Genomic DNA, 17,354 nt, shown 5'->3' with positions numbered 1-17,354 from the left:
GTCACTTTTAAGATTTTTAGTTAGGTTCTGGGACTAACATAATGATGAAAATAAATGTTTCCAATTCTTTGTTGTTCTGAGTGACTATTTTCTTCTCCCCAAATCCATAATGGCATTGGGGACCCGTGAATTTTATTAATGGATAGTGTGATAACTGAAATTAGCAATCTCATAGACTGAGACTGCTCATATAATCAGGCTGCCATTTTTACTTTTTTGATCATTTTGTTTTGTTTTTCCCCCAAGTCCGGTTTTGTATTAGTGAAGATCAAGCAGACTCTGAGTGTTCAGTGATCACCTTTTTGGGTTACTTCAACATAATAATGATAAACTTGGCATCACTCAGGCAATGGGTTGTTGCCATAGAAACTGAAATACAGAACTAGAAGAGAGCTTGAGCTGCTGGCAGTATTTTTTCAATTGCAGTGTCATACTCCCATGGGCCATCATGGAAAATTACTGAGCTGTACTGAATCTGTCAGAGTTTGTTTATATCTTCTTATTACAGGCCTCTATTTACAGTCACTCTGCTTTTAGTCAAGGCATATATTGAGAAATTCCCAGAGAGAAATAAATAAAAGCAGGTTTAATGAATACCCTGGTATGATCCTCAGAATAATGAGTCTTAGGATTGTTGTAAATAGAAGTTATTTTGAGAAATGGTGCTGTACAATGTGACAGATAAATGGACAGAGATATTTGGGTTTTTAAGGTGCCTTCAAGAGAACAAGTTTGAAGCTTTGACTTCTAAACAGGCCACCTTGGGATAACAGGTTACAGTGTATTAGCTGCTTTGGGCCTGTGCGTGCCTGTTCCTGTGCCAGGACAGTGATAATCAGACATTGCTGGAGACTAAAGAGCAACCCATCAGCATACCAGATGCCAAGTGATGTTTTCAAATCCCTTGTTAGTTATCTGAATCATCTCTGAGCAGGGGAAGAAAATTCATTGTAAATTCAGATGGACAGTTTGTAGCTCTGATAGAGCTTCCCTAGCTGCACTGGGGAGGTACTGCGTAAAGCCTTCATCTATAGGGCACATAGGTCTTTGCATGTGCCATGTGGTGAGCAGCAGTGCTATGAGTTTTGTTTGATTTTTTCCCACTTGAGCTCTCCCATTTCCTCTATTTGTAAACTGTTGTTGAAGTAAAGATCCTTTCTTGGTACCTCAGGAAGAAGAAAATCAATGTTTATTTTCTTTACATGTTCTATGTATATATAGGGAGTTACAGAATAGCTGGTCATATAGGCTTGTACAGATCACTAATACAGTTTAAACAGGATAGACAAGAATGAGTCTCTAATGTCTTCCACGTGTAAATCCAGAGCTGTTGAACAATGAGGAAAATATTAGTGAAGTCAGTTTGGCTCCAGGGAGATAAGGGCCTTCAGTCTGGAAGCAGTCTCAAACTTCTTTAAGTCCAGGTATAAAAGCTGTTGGTGACCAGTATCTAGGGTGGAGTTGGGGGAGGAGGAACCAGTATGAGGAGCCTTAGCTGGAAAATAAATTGTTCATAATTGTTTCCCTTGGCAAAAGCGAGTGAGGTAGCCTTTTGTTGTCCTTATCATCTTGTAAATGTTCGTTGTTCACAAGAGTACTTGTTTTTGGACAATGGATGATGTTTTACTCTGTTATTCTTCCCTTATGTAACAGAAAAATAACTTTCAAGAGTAAGGTCTTGGGTTCTTTTTCTTATGGTGCCATGTCCTAATCTGTTAAAGGATCCTTTGGTTTTCTGAAGGGTTTTTTAGGGCAGGATTTTATTCCTTTCTTTCAGACTCAAAAGAAAATAACTCTTATTTTTTTAAAAAACTCTACTTTTAAAGCAAGAGATTCCTTTTTTTAGGCTTGACAACTAATCCTTTGTTTAGAGAAAACTTGAATTTTTAATTATATTGTTGAAGGTGGCAACTGTAATCAGCCTGACACTATAAACTAATTTTTTTCCTCCATTATAGATACTTTTTTTTTCTTTCTTTCTTCCCCCCCTCTTCTTTCACTCAGACGACAGAAGGCCAGAGAAAGGCAACAGAAATTGTTGGCTGAATTTGCCTCAAGGCAGAAAAGCTTCATGGAAACTGCCATGGATGTTGGTAAGTTTTGTGTAGTTGACTGCTTGCTTGCCTTCCTTTTTTCTTTTTTTTTTCTTTTTTTTTTTTCATTTCCATGTTAGTATTAATGTTTTTACTCAAACAGTTTAAAAAGAAACAACACCACACACAAAAAAAAAAAAATCCCCAAAAAACCACCTCCCCTCGGATTCCACTATTGTATCCACTCATTCCCTAAATACTTCTTAAGAGGCTTAAAGTTGAGGACAGTTAATGCTGAAAACATAATTGCTAAAGAATAGATTAAATGATCTTAAAAATATTTTAAAAGAGAACACGTTATCTGTAGGACATAATTTTAGTCCTACTTTTTCTTAGTACACAGTGGATGAAATGATTAAATGTCTGTGATGCGTTTTAAAGTACACCTCTTAATATAAAACATCCCAAAGTTAGTTTGTCTTGTAAAGATTACATTTTCTTTAATCTGTAATAATAAAATTAAAGGTTGTTTCTTCATAGAGGCTCAAATTTTAAAAAGGTAAAAGTTTTGCATTTTAAATTTATGCATAGAATTAAGGAAAGCATTATTTTTAGATCGTCTCAGTTGCTGTAAGTGATAACATTGTATTCTATTTCAAGTACAGGCTTTACAGCAGAATTGGCTCTTGTTTTGCTTGAGGATAAGTTCAGCTTCTGCTGTGTAGAAGCACATAATCTTGATTAGTTTGCTTATGTTAAACTGAGGAATGGAAAATACTTTCATCATCTGAATTACTTCATTGAAGATTAGCGTGTTTGAAAGATAAGAAAAAGCAGGAATCTTTTTTTCTTTTTTTCCCCCTCTTTCAATCAAGTATCATCTGCTACGTAGTTTTGATTTGAGTTTAAGCACTGGTTAGAAATATTTTGACAACTGTTTTTGCTGAAAAAGTCTGGGTTTTGAAATTGTTAAATTCCCTTCAGTTCATAGGTTGCTGAGAGGATTTATTCCTTCATACTTACGAAGGTCTTGGATACAGCAATCATTGACATTTCTTTAGCAAATTAATGACTGTATACATGGTGTTATGTTTGGAGGGTGTGCAATACAACACAGTTCACAGATAAAAATGACTTTGTCATGCTTATTAAATGGGTAGCTATTTCTTTTTAATCTGTTTGTTGAAGTAAGAGAGAAGAGAAGAAGAAACATGCAGTTCTACTTAGTAAAAATGAAGTCTCTACAGTCATGGCTAATTGAAAGTGACTGGGAAACTTGGATTCTGCAGTCACCTATATTTTGAATTCTTGATATTGAAACTTTAAAGTTGATGTTTTCATATATGAAATTGCATGTATCTATATATGATTTACCTGTCTTATCTGTATTTGCATATATACATATGTATGCATAAATACTCCCATGCTTGAGTTTTATAAGCTATATTTAAGGTAACTGCTTTGATTTGTGGATGAAGCATACTAGTTACATCGATTACACAGCATTATTTGTGTGGAGGACTGGGAACACTTAGCTTTTATTTAACTAGATATGTCAAATATTAAAAAGAACCCTTAATTTCTGTAGCAGGCAGACCTGGGCCTTTGTGCTTATGATTGTGCATTAATAAGTTCTTTGGTGTGCAACACTTAAATTGTTTCTTTCTTAGTATTTAAGCAATTAATAACTTCAGATATATCAACATAAAATGTACTGTTTGTTGTCAATTATAGCAGGTCATGCACAACAGTAGATAGAATCAACTTAATGGACTACATGTTCATAAAGTTTTTTTGTATGAAGACATTCCTTGGCAACAGCTTAATAGAATTCCAGGCATTGTGTTAGCTGAATAATTGCTTTGCTTTTTCACTAACTTTTTCAGTGTTTTCTAGGTTGCCATACTGTTTTCTGAGTTTGTGATGAAAATTCACCTAATTTGTACTATAGTCCAGTATTAACTAGCTTTTATGTTCTGACTGGCATTAAAATAGCTTGCAGAAGGGAAGTACGTATTTCATTATAGTATGTAGGATTTATTTAAAAACCTAGATTAATTGTTTGCCAGGAATACTTTCTTCAGTTTGCTCTAATTTTTTTTTAACTGAAGTAATTTGTTCAGCCATGAGTGCAGTCTTGCGATGTTACAGCAAATTATTGAAAAAGTTGCAAAAACCATTGTTACTCTAATTTTAAAACACAAAACTAGTAAGAATTCTGAAACTAGTCTTCCTGGAGTGATTCAATTACAAACTAATACAAGTATTTAATAGTCTTACCGTGAATTGTATTATAGCTGTGCTGAAATACTACATTTGAAAACAAAAAAAATCCTTTCAGATTAAAATCAGTCAGTTAAAATGCAGCCCCTTCTCACACTTTCAAACTGCTTTTATTATAGGTTGAAATTCAGCAGTAGGTCTATTTCTTAATTTTGATTGATTGTTGTAACAGTAATAACACTGTCAGAATGCAGGCATGGTGAGGCGTCAGCTGCCTGGATTTGTCACTGATTCAGTTGGTGTCATTTAGGCAAATTATCATCATCATCATCATCATCATCAACAACTTTTAAAAATTCTCTATCTATGAAATGTGGCTGTGATTCAGTGGTAAAACATGAGAACTGATGTAATTGGTTTTGGGTATAGCACTTCAAAAATCTCATGATAGCTTTCTCTTGACAGTCTAAAAGACTGAAAATACTCTGAAAATAAATGTGTCTAGTAGACAACAGGAATAACGGAGAATAGCCAAAGCTTAAAAATTATTTTATTGAAACCCCATAAACTTAATAGTTTCCAAAGAGTTTATTAAAATGCACAGAATCAGTGTTAATCCCCTGAGGGATTCCTATTGTTTGATTGTTGGGATGCTGCAATGAAACATGGCTTAAAAGGAAGTTACCCAATTACATGTTCATCTTTCAATATTAAATGTGTCTCATTTTACCAGAAACAGTTATTTATTTGAACTGGAATTCACAAATTCATCTGAGATTCTGAAAGTAAAGGTTGGCATTTTCTTGCATATAATCACTATAGGAAAAAATCCGGTTATTTAGCTTTTTCTATTTGTGCCCCCTGTTACTTTCTATTTATATTCTGTGACATCTGCAGAACTGCACTGCCATTCAAGCTTGCCTGGAAGTAATTAAGTGAAATTTAGAAACAGTTATGTTAATGAACTAGGATGGAACAGAATCCACTGTGCTGTCTTTAGCTGTTTGACTGCAGGACAGTGTAAAAAGCAGAAGAGTAAACCAAGAAACATCGTTCTAAGAGCAGCAGATAGAGCTCTTGAAATATCTGAGGAGAACGTCTAATGAGTCAAAAATGTGTTTTCATGTAGTCACATACAATGTCAACTCTACAGGCCTTCTAGTCTCCTAGTAATAGCTACTTTTAAATCTTTGTTTTGAGAGCACTCATCTCAGTGTGAGGCTATGGTTTATCTGTTGTGATGTGGAACTCCAGGCAAGAGATTTTTGAAACTTCACTGCCTTTCAGGTGGGACTTGATAAGAACAAAAATAAATCCCTCTGCTCCAGTTAATAGTAACCTTCAACAAATTACACTGATACTTGTAATGATCTAAGTTTTATAAACATGAAATATTATGATCCACTCCAGGCAAGCTGCTGAACTACTTAATCAAATTTGTAAACTGATTAACTTGTGAATTACACATGCTAAGATATCTCACATTCCTTCAACAGTTTTGCTGTCTCTGAAGTGCCCAGTGTGGGGGTTTTGTGGTGGTTTGTTGCTTTTTTTAATGCCTCATGATAAGTATGCAGTATGGTCTTTTTGTTTCTTTCTGATGATGTGAGTCTTGGCAGGACATCATTTTGTCCTTCAAGTGAACGTTCTTTAGCTAGAGTTAAAGAGAAGTGTAGAGTTTTAATGCAAGGTGACATACATTTCCTAGCGCTCAATCTTCTGAACCCAGATAGAAAAATAAATTAGGTACTGATCTCTTGAGAATACATATGCTGGGTCAGGACAAAGAATATTAGCATGCTAATGGTTGCTTTGATGCCAAGGGGCCACTTTGACACACAATGTATACAGCAGGAAAAATGTTAACTACGGTCAACAGAGATTGTAAACTACTGTGTTTACAGAGCCCTTTCAGTTCTAGGGTTTTGCTGGGTAGGGGAAAGAAGGGGAGTGAATCTTTAGCTCTGGAGAGTAGAAATGAAATAAAATTCAGGCAGCAGTGCATTCTGTGATAAAGCAGTGTGCTAGATTTTAGCAGACTGATCAGTATTTGCTAGGAAGTAGGAAATGCTAGGATTTTGTAACTTTGGGTCTCTTACTCCTGTTGGTACAAAACCAAACAAAGAGCTAAATAACTTTTTTAAAAACCCATGGGAATGATAGTGTTTGGCACTACCCTGGATTTCTGTTACAGTTTGCATGTTTTCATCTTCCTTCAGTGTTTTTATCTTTGTTTTTAATGAGGTTCATATTTACCCAGATTTCTGAAATAATTCACAAGGGCAATGAAAAGTCCCAGAACCCACTGTAAGGGGGTGGGCTGTGTTACAACATTAGACAAACCTCATGAGAGAAACTTGGTGAATTGATACCAAAACCATGTGTCTTACCTTGTATTTCTCATTTTCTCCTTCACACACATTGACATCATCAGGGCAAGTCTCTGTCCTTCACACACATTGACACCATCAGGACAAGTCTCTGTGAAATCAGTTAGGTTAAATCTTTGGAGAATCAGAGTTTTAAACTGTAAGCATCTTTGGTTGTATTCCAAAGAATGCTTGACGTAAAATACACTTGCTGTCTCCTATGCTTGCTGCTTGACTAGTAAAGCCATGCTTCAGCCTAGCAACTAAAGCCACCTTGGTCTTCCTTGCTCTCCTGTTGCTGCTGCCTACTTTCTGAATCTCCAGTGGAGCGACAAGATGTGTTGGTTTGGGTGCCAGTGGGTTTCACACAAAACAAAACTGCATGCTTCTACAAAACCTGTTTGAAAGGTGGAGGAGTAATATGCCTCAAGATCAGTATCTTAGCAAATGATTGGCAAAGGATTCCTTTGGCACTCAGTAAGGTAACATTGTTCTGGGACATAACACACAAGTGCTGTTTTCATGGAAATATCTTCTTAGTGTCGGCAAAAAACGTTGGGGGTTTGTGCATCACTGGAAGCAAAATAAGGACATTTAGATTATTCTTCACCTTGTAGTTGCAACTGATGTAGCTTTGTTCAGGTGACAGTTCTTGGTGGTGGTTTGGGTAGGGTTTTTAGCCAGAATAGAAGGAATTTTGTGTTATATTACAATCAATATTTAACTATAAAGACTTTTCATCAATATAAAAGGACATTTAATACAATAATCATTTTTATTAAGCTGTCTTTTTATAATTGCATTCTGGGAGCTAGGAAATGTTAGTTCATGCTTTAAAAATTGCTGAGAACCTGTATTTTCTAAATCAAATGAATAAAATAGCATTACAACTCCAGTCATTTTAAATAAATACTTCACAAGTTGCTGTGGAAAACACAAAGGGATTCTGTACTTTTGCTTGTATGAAATGGAGGGGGGTAAAAAAAAAAAGCTGTGGAGATGGAAGCTTAAAATGCCCAGAAACTTCTGAGTACTTTGCAGTAAAATGCAGTTTAGTTTTATTTTTCCCCATGTGAAGTAGGAAATACATAACTGAAAGTGAAGTAGAATAGAGACATGCCAATTAGTTTATATTCACAAGTATCAATGCATTAATAAAATATTTTAGAAAAAAGTTTGCAGGAAAGAGTCTGTCTCATTTTCAACAGTATCTTGAGTTGCAACATGTTTGTCCTGGTCCTTGATAGTGTAGGTAGCTCATGTAACTGGTGAGGCAGGGTCTGTGGCTTCCACTGGAGCTCCATAGAGGTGAAACTCAGAAGGCAAGAAAGATGAGATTGAGATCATTACTATATGCATAGCATGCTGTCTTTTTTCCAGACTGCCACTGTTCCATTTTCACCCCAGCAATTCTGCTGCCAAGAGGTACCCTCTCAAACAAACCATAGCCCAAGTCTTATCTTCCAAAGAAGCTAACAACTAGTTTAAGCCAGTAATCAAGGTTTATCATAGTCCATTCAAAAAGAATTGGAGGGTTTTGTTTGGTTGGGTTTTTTTGGTCTGCTTAGTTATTTGAGATTTTAAATTCTTGCCAATTTCTCTTACCAATGGATTTTGGCTAAGGTGACTTTGTTTTCTTTCATTAGCTCTGGCGGAAATTATTTTATTAGGAAGTCTTCCTTGATACTAGAAATCTAGTTCCCTTGAAATTTTATTGTTTGCCACAGTAGCCTAGCACTTGATCTAAGTAGTTGTGAAGGAAGCATGCATTTGATCATTGAGTTATAAAATTAAATTAGCCTGATTTTTCTGTGCCTGTTGCATATAGGGAATAGAAGTATAGATTGCATATACTGAATTGGTTTGAAACACCTTTTAAATACTAAGATCTGTATTTTTTTCCTTACGGTTTAAAATAAGCAATTTATGATGAATGAATGGTATTTAGTAAATTAAATGTTGACTGATTTTTGAGGACTTCCATTGAGTTGTTCAAAATCAGATTGACACACTGTATTCACTGTATTCTCTTACTACACTTGAAAATATTGCATGGATGCATATTTTATGTTGTATTGACAATATCTTAGAAAAAGATAAATAAGAAGGCTGGAACTCTAGTCATTCCCGTGTCATGTGCTTCTGATACACAGCTATCTGTGAGTGTGTATTGCACAATTATGAGGTGATGTTAAATATAAAAAATAGCTTTAGTGTTTACTTCCTCCCTTCTGTGCTGCCGCTAGGTTTTCTGGATGTTTGGATTTAAAAAACATTTGCAGTTGATGCATTCTGCTTTTTCTTTCATTGTACATCTGACTGCCACTAGATGGTGATAGATGTGTGTACAATATTAACAACTGCATGTCAATGAAGATTGGCATTCATTTTCATATGATCCTCAATAGCTGACTGGGAAATCAATAGTTACTAAAACAGTGTAATTTTCATTCTGCCCTGTGAGTGAGAGCATTGCATGGAGCTTTTCATAGCAAGGAAAGATGCTGCCCGGCATCCAACATGCCTGTCCTTACAGCAGCAGGCTTCCTGTGCTGAACTTCTAGTGGACTTTCAGAAGAGAACAGTTCTCCTAAAAGCAGTTCTGCATGAGGACTGTTGCTGCACTCAGGGTTTTTAGGTTCTCTATCCAGCACCTTGGCCTACTTAATCACTAAGATAAAAGGCATGGCTGAAGGTAGGAAGTGTTTTCCTTTGGAAAAATTACCTTCTAGGAAAGAAACAAAGCACACTTAGAATATAAGTCAAGAGGCTGACTGTGTTCCTGAGCAGTCAGGAGAGGATCATCTAGTCCTAAGGTGCTTTTCTTTCAAGCCAATAAAGAAGTCTTACCTTTGATTGTAACATAACATAAAATTGCTTCTATTTTGGTTAGACCCCTGCCCCAAAACTACCACCACTGTCATGTGAACAAAGCTACATCAAGTGCAGTTGCTTCAATACTTTGAAGCTGGTCATTAGCCTTGAACATTTCTGTCTGTGCACCTAGGAAATAATAATGTGGACCATTAGAAAACCAGGTCTTTGATATGTCTTGTTTAGTTTAACATTTACTGTACACATCTGCTGCATTAGCAGCAGATTACTTTCTTAATGCACCCCAAAATTTTAAAGATTGTCCAAGTTTCATATTAAAAAAAAAATACTTTCCTTTTTAGTTGCACGTTGCATTTGCCTTGTCTAAGCATCTTTAAGTTATTTCTAAGGTCTCCAGATTAACTTTTTCCTTCTACTTGTTGTTAGAGTCAGTTATGAGCAAATCTGGGTTTAGTAGAGATTCATACTCATTGCCCTTCATCTCACTGTTCAGAGTTTTCAATATACTATCTAATGAAATAGAAGTTAGATCTCTGTTTTATAGAAGTTTTAAAGAGATCAAGTTTAATACAAAACTTGAAGTAAACATTTAATTCTACTTGGAATAATTTTGAATATGGGAAAACTTGGACTTCATTGTGTAGGTGTCTTTCTGTTTGAATCAGCAAGGTAAGTTTCAAGTAACGGTCAATGTTTTATTTGTAGATAAACTAGAGAGATTATTTTGGAGTTTTTTTCATCACTACCTCAGTGCAGATGTAATTGGATTTCTTTCCCTCTGTTTAATATCAGTTTTCTTATCTTTTTTTAGAATCGCCAGATGCTGATATTGCCATGGAGGTAGCTACATCAGAACAGCATGTTTCTGAGGCAATATATGATTGTGTTATTTGTGGACAAAGTGGTCCTTCTACTGAAGAGAGACCTACAGGGCTAGTTGTACTACTACAAGCATCCTCAGGTATGAATGTGTGACTTGGGCAAGCAGTGTTTCTGCAGCTTTTAATATCTGTGCATAAATACTGTCGTGTCTCATGGAGCCTGGAAAGATAGTCTTCCCTTTTTTTGTGGATAGTCCTCCATGAGGCACCTCTGTAGGTCTAAGGGTACTGAGAAAATTTCTAAACGTTTGGGAAGAGAGTGAAAAGTTTCATTCCCTTCTAGTTCCTGTTAGCTTTTGTAAGCCAGCAGTATATAATAGACCTGCAGGAAAATAGGTATTGAAAGAGAAAGAAAATAAAATAGCCATCAGTGTATCTATATGTATGTATATATACTTTATGTACAAGTGCAAAAGCACAACTTTCAGTATTTAGTTTCTTCAATAATTTTTTTATTGTTTAACATCAATAAAGCACACTGTAGTTACAAACCAGAATTTCCTGTTTGTTTTCTTAATTGTTTAGCGTATTGTTATTCATTGCAGTCTTTATTGCTTCTTTTCTTCATACAGTGTTGGGACAATGCCGCAATAGCACTGAGCCAAAGAAACTACCAACTACTGAAGAGGAGCAAATATACCCTTGGGATACCTGTGCAGCACTGCATGATGTGAGGCTTACAACTTTACAGCGATACTTTAAAGATGTAAGTATTTCATATGAACAATACCCCTACTTAAGAAAAAATTGTGTAAAAAGGTAAATGAAATTAAAACTTAGAACCCTCCTAGTTTCATTTCTACATTTAATGAACACATTGTCACGTTGCAGCAGTTTACCAGGTGTTTACATTTGATAGGGTCCTTATTTTCAAATAGTGTCTGGCTTTTCCCTAGTTATATTTTGGCACAGGCATCTAGTATGCGGACTATGTAGACATTTAATATCCATGCAGATGTTCTCTAGAAGATAGTTCACAATTCAGTGTGACCACACAATTGAGATGTGGTTTTGCTGTCTTAGGTATTACTTTCAAAACACCAGTTTTCTCGTGGCCATTCAGAAAACCTGATCAAGGAATTACTCTTAATCAGTTAAAACTATTTTTGGCAGCACAGAGTAAGTGGAAAGAGTTGTTTTAACCTCTAACGGTTTTCTGAGCCACTACAGAGAAGGGGAGGATGAGTGGATGGGAAGGAGGGACCAGCAGAAGACTTCACCCTCTTCTGCTGAATCCTCAACTCTGCACAGCATTACTGAAGTTCAATTTTACATTAATTGGTATGTTATTTTCTGTTTTGCAGTTCTGTTAGCTGTTCCAAGCAGAGTTTTGCATTGCTTCAGAAAGCCACATTACAGCTTTTCATATTTAATTTTGAGAGCCAATTCTTGTTGCTTAACAGGACTTGTTCAGTTATAGACCTTTGTGGAAGTGCTGCCTGGGACTTTCCTTGCTAGTGTGTAAAACATCCATGTAAGATAATATATAACTGTTCTGACAAATCATTCTGGGGGAAAAGAATATGTAACCTATGACCCTAAATTAGCTCCTATACACTAGTCCCAGGTGGCATACCAGTTTTTAGGCAGATCTAACTAAATAATCAGCCTTTAGAAGCTTTAAAGAGGGAAAACTGTGGCAATTTTTACTCTGACGTGATTGCTATCTTTCTCATCATCTGTCATCCACAGAGAATTGAAATTTGCCAACTGCAACCAAGCTTGCTTATGTAAAGTAGATTAACTTAGAGTAAATTTCATGATTGTTTTGATATAGTTTTAAAAATTGGGCAATGTTTTCAGAAAGCATCTTCTCCTGAGGCAAATAGTATACATTTCCTTGCTAGAAAGTAAAACTTCTAAAGATGTAAGCAGGAAGTTTATTTCTGAACAAAAGATATTTTTATCCAGAAAGAATCTGTGGACACGCTTTTCTTCTTTTGGTATTGATGATGTTTGTTTATTGTTTCAAATTCTTAATATTTTTTCCTACTGAAGTGATCAAAAACATGAAGCAATGCTGTAGCTTTATTTTTACATGTTTGCTTACTACAAACGGAAGGAGTTCCAAGCAAAATGTTACTCAAAAACTTGATCTCACTGAAGTGTATGCTTCCCTTTCTGTGCAGTAACACCACCAACAGATTAGTCTAAAATATACTGTAATGCAATGAGCAAATGCATCCTGCTTTCAAAAATTCCACTCTTGATTCAAACATTAGTTGAATTAGCTATTTTTGCTTTCAAGTTTCCAGGTCACTACTGTGCTAAAAAATGCCTCTGCATGAAAGAACTAATCCTTAAATTTCTTTTGGCATAAAAATGGAAACATCTCTTAGTGTCTTGAGCGTCTTGTTCAGCTGAGCTAAGCAGTAAGCAGTCCTTTTGTTTATCAACTGTGTCCTTCCCAGTAAGTGTCCTTGCTCTAACAACAGATTTCAGGAGGCAAGAGAATAATTTCTCTTAGATGTGAAAGTTTTAAGTTATGAAACATGATTTAGCTTATTCTACTAGAAGAAAAAAAAAATATTCAAAAGCTATGTGCTATATACAGATTGGCAAAACAGGCCAATTCTCTCCATAGAGATTCCTTTTGCACTTTCTTAGCTGAAATTTGATGCTTGCTGTCAGGGAGTAGAGTTCTTGCCCATTAAAGGAAAAATCATTGAAAGTGATTATTTTTAATACGGAGAGGTATGACTAAGGATTAGGAGATAAAACTTCATATACTAGATTGATGGGACTGTTTTCAGAATCACATAGTACTCTGTAACTAGTAACTTGATATAGGTGTGCTCCTTCCCGAGCCTATGGCTTGCTTTCGAATCTCCTATATTTTTGAACTCGAGAATAATAGAATAAAGCCTTTCTGCAGAGACTTTGGGGTTAGGGTTTTTTCTTATCCAAATGCTACTAAGTAGCCTCATTAAATACATGCAATAAAGAATGCTTTTCCTGAATGAAACATTTGTCCTGTGGAGCTTATCCAGGTATGTTACAAGACTAGTAGTGGCTTACTAGTAGTGCAGTCTACTAAATTATGCAGGAACCAGCAGGAGAAAAGGTTTTTCTTGTTCTATGGCCTGAGAGGGTCATAGCACATTATGAATATCAGGTTGAGGCAAGGTAAATAGGAGCATGTCTTGTAGCTAGAATTTGTAATTTTGTTTTGATCTCCTGCTAATATGCAGGACATCCTTAAAAAATGCAGCTATCAGAGTTGGTTATTCACAGTACCCTGGTTTTGCATCATGTATTAAGACCATTTTAGGGTGAGTCTACACTAAAAATTGTTTTGCAATTCTAGTAGCCATAATTCTTTTTCTGTTCTTTAAATGCATAACCAGAATGTACATTTCAATCTGTGTATAAAATTATTTTTTTGAGAAATGGAGATTTAATAATTAGGCTTACTATAGCTAGGTATTCTGCAAGAGAATTTTCTAGAATTCCTTATCATAAGTTTGCCAGTGGTGACTGTTTTTTTCAGTTCATTACTTTCTGAGAACTACCAGTGAGGTAATTTTATTTTTGACATGCGGGCTATAAGTGCAGTCTTTGAACAAGGCCGATGTTTTCAAAACAATCCTAGTATAAAACTCAATTCACTAAACAAGTATTTGTTCTCTTTTCCCTTTATGATGTTATATACAATATTGTTCAACAACACATTAAAAACCCTGTGTTTACACTGAATTTTAATAACAGATTGGGGTTTAATTATATAACTGTGATCTTGTTATTTTGGTTACATACAAAGCTGAATGAAATGTATTGGAGCAGTATATTGCCATTGGACATGGGATAACTTGTACTGTTGGAGCAGATGGTAGAGTTAGAGCCATCTTCATGCTGTAATACAAGAGGTTCTTTAAAGAAGTCATTATCTTAAGTGACAAGAACTGCAGAAGTTGTAACTTGAGTGTTTGGCTGTTTGTTGGAAAGAATAGCATAATGGCAGCCATGTAAGTTAGCATAAGTAAATACTTTATAAAATAAAATTTTTATTTCTACAGCACGTCTTTTAATTAGATAGCATGCAAATAAAAATCTATATAGTTTTTAAATCTTAAAATAAGTTGTGGTAAATACATTTTTATATATTGTTGTTCTTTTTTCTTACTGTTTTTGCTTTGTCTTAGAGTTCCTGTCTGCAGGCAGTGTCAATAGGCTGGGAAGGAGGTGTTTATGTACAAACTTGCGGTCACACTTTACACATAGATTGTCACAAATCTTACATGGAATCTTTACGGGTAAGAGAAACTAAAGATCATCTATTCTACTTGGATCTGAACTGCTCTTAGTGAAGTCAGTTGGATTTATGCTGTTCAGTTCAGAGAAAGGAATACTGGGTTTACATGAATGGACAAAGATGTTTTTATTATGTTTCAAGAACTGTAGGTACTAAATCTCTTATTACATCTTGACGTTATTAACAAAAGTATGTTTGTTTTCAGTTATTCTGATATATCAGAAAAAATATTTGAGTAAATTAATCCTGTTCTTAAAAAATCAAATCACTGGTTTTGGGGGTTCTTTTTCTGGTGTGCATATTCAGGTGAAGCATTTCTTATGCTTTTCATTTCTGTTTATAGATTTCTATTTTGATGTTTAATGTGTGTTAGAAATTACAGAGAAACTGAAGAAAAAAATGAGAGGAGAATTTCACAAATACAAACTTGTGCTTTTGGTTAATTCCTAATATGAAAATTCAGTTACAAAAAGTTAGATTTTTATCTCCAGTTATGTATGGTATATGTTATGTATATATATGCAGTTTAGAGAAATGAGTTAAAATAGTTTAACTCTTGTGAATTATGCTTTTTTTTTTTTTTTTCTCTCCTTGGAAAATACTGTTGGGAAATTACTGCTATATAAGGTTTTAAAATACGGTTTGATTGTCAAGCCTCAGAAATCATTGGCTAGAAAAGACATCCTTATTTTCACACAGTGTCGGTAAAGAGGGTAGTGTTCCACTGATGTTGCTGGCCTCCTTCACCCCCCTCAACCTCTTCAGCCCAATTGCAGATCTTCTGAATGGCACCGCAGAAAGTTATCACAAGCTCAGCAGTGGTAGAAGTCATCAGATTTTAAGCAATCATTTCTTTCTGCATTATTTAGTGTAATAAAATAAAGACTAAATGATGACTTCTTGTTCCATTTGAAACTGCTTTTTTACTCAAGATTAGTTTATGTGATATTTCTTTAGGTTTTTTTTTTTTGTACGTTTTGTTGATTTGTTTCCATTTTGAGAAATACTATGAGCAATGCTTTCTATTTTTAGAATCAGCATTGGTTATACTGTGAAATTTACCTCTAGAGAAGTTGGAAGCTGTTCCACCTTTACTGGATCTCATCATGAATTGTTCTTTTCCATATGACTGTAAAGATGCTTTCAGGGGTAATTGTGTTGTCAAGATAATTAAGTAAAATCTGGGCTTTCATGGTAGAATCTAATTTTAAAGAATTTTGGAAAAGTAATCTTTGGCATCATATAGACACTGAACTCCCTTTTCTGGTGGATCCTTACCTGAAATAAACTGTTAATTCCATCTCATGGTATTCTTGAAGATTTCTAGATTATTTAAGTGAACTTTTGATCCTAGCATGTATTACTACTACCTAGATGACTGCATAATAATTTTGACTATTCCTAGCATTCTTAATACTGAAATAATTTATATAGACTTGTGTTCAGCTGAGTAAAACATTTATTTTTACATAATACAATCAGAGATCAACATCCAGAACAGTATGTAAAAGTAGGCTTGCCAGAATGCCTCAGCATTCGGGGCTGATCGCTTGAAGTTTAAATTATAGTCACTATTATGTTAGCAGTTCTCTTCTCCCAGGAGTGGGAAACCACTGAAGCAATTCACAAAGCTGAAGCAAGGTTGTTTGCCAGTAACAGAAGTACTCGGGAGATGTCCCCACTTCCCACACACGTGCTTCTGTGTCCATTTTTTGATCCTTCATGATAAAGAAGAAATAATCAGGGGTTTTGTCATGCTGCCCTCCAATGGCTACTTCATTAGGTTTTTCAGCCTGTACTACTTCTGAGGAATAACTTCAAATATTTCTCAGGACTGAAAATAAAATTGCCTTTTGATAAATTAAAAGGCGTTATCAAGGGAGTCTCAAACTTTATTGGGAATTGCTAGAAAGAGACAACACATGTAAAATGTTCAAAACAGCCCACTGATGTATTTCTAGTTTATTATGGGGATATTGTTGACAATGAAGAGTACTTAAAAATTAGGAAAATTAGCTGAGTTGGAGGATTGTAAGATAGTCTCTAGTAGTTAAGACCTTTTTCACTAAAATGAGGAGCTATTCCAATTATTCTTTCTTTACAGTTTTTGGTTTTAGACTTAGTTCTTTTGCTATACACCTGAAATATCAAACTAAAAATTATAATCTTTTGCAAATTTCAGCTATGTCTTCTTTCTTTTCTTTTAGAATGACCAGGTCCTCCAGGGCTTTTCAGTGGACAAAGGAGAATTTACCTGTCCCCTCTGTAGGCAGTTTGCTAACAGTGTTCTTCCTTGTTATCCTGGAAACAACGTGGAAAGAAGCCTTTGGCAAAGTCATAGTAACAAGTGTATGCAAGATCTTGTACAAGAGGTGGAAGATCTTCAAGAGCAGCTGGGAACTTTCCCAGTAAGCATCAGTGTAAGGCAGAAAGATCCTTGTTAATTTGCCTCTACCTTTCAGTTTTTACATTATGTTGCATTTGTGTCCCCTTAGAAACTCAACAACCTGGGAAACTTCATTTTCTTCTGATATGGAAGATAACATACTATTTTTTTTTTTTTTTATATCAAGAAATTTAAAATATTTGCAGCACTTATTGCATTACCTATTAAAAATATACAACTAAAAAGCTATGACAAAATGCAATTAATAAAATTTTTTATGGAGTACATTTTTACCTCTCTCCATAGTAATTTACATAGAATTGAGTCATTTAATATAAAATTTGTTTATCATTTCTTTACAATGTAAAACCACAA

At 35.0% G+C, this 17,354-nt stretch overlaps 1 protein-coding gene across 3 annotated transcripts in view; it reads left to right on the top strand.

Moving 5' to 3' along the window:
• The window catches only part of UBR3 (ubiquitin protein ligase E3 component n-recognin 3 (putative)), a 120,788-nt gene that overhangs the window by 58,090 nt on the left and 45,344 nt on the right, over nucleotides 1-17,354 (top strand). For all 3 annotated transcript variants that reach the window (XR_774298.1, XM_010567016.1, XM_010567008.1), the window contains 5 exons: nucleotides 2,005-2,093; nucleotides 10,272-10,421; nucleotides 10,914-11,047; nucleotides 14,484-14,594; nucleotides 16,801-17,013. Coding sequence is in view for 2 of the 3 variants with exons in the window: in XM_010567016.1 (XP_010565318.1) it covers nucleotides 2,005-2,093; nucleotides 10,272-10,421; nucleotides 10,914-11,047; nucleotides 14,484-14,594; nucleotides 16,801-17,013 (697 nt within the window). In the remaining variant the exon portion in view is untranslated. The remainder of the gene's footprint in view (nucleotides 1-2,004; nucleotides 2,094-10,271; nucleotides 10,422-10,913; nucleotides 11,048-14,483; nucleotides 14,595-16,800; nucleotides 17,014-17,354) is intronic.

Source organism: Haliaeetus leucocephalus, unplaced genomic scaffold (assembly GCF_000737465.1).
Source record: "Haliaeetus leucocephalus isolate CR32 unplaced genomic scaffold, Haliaeetus_leucocephalus-4.0 Scaffold1, whole genome shotgun sequence".
NCBI lineage: Eukaryota > Metazoa > Chordata > Aves > Accipitriformes > Accipitridae > Haliaeetus > Haliaeetus leucocephalus.
This window is presented reverse-complemented; position numbering and strand designations above follow the sequence as displayed.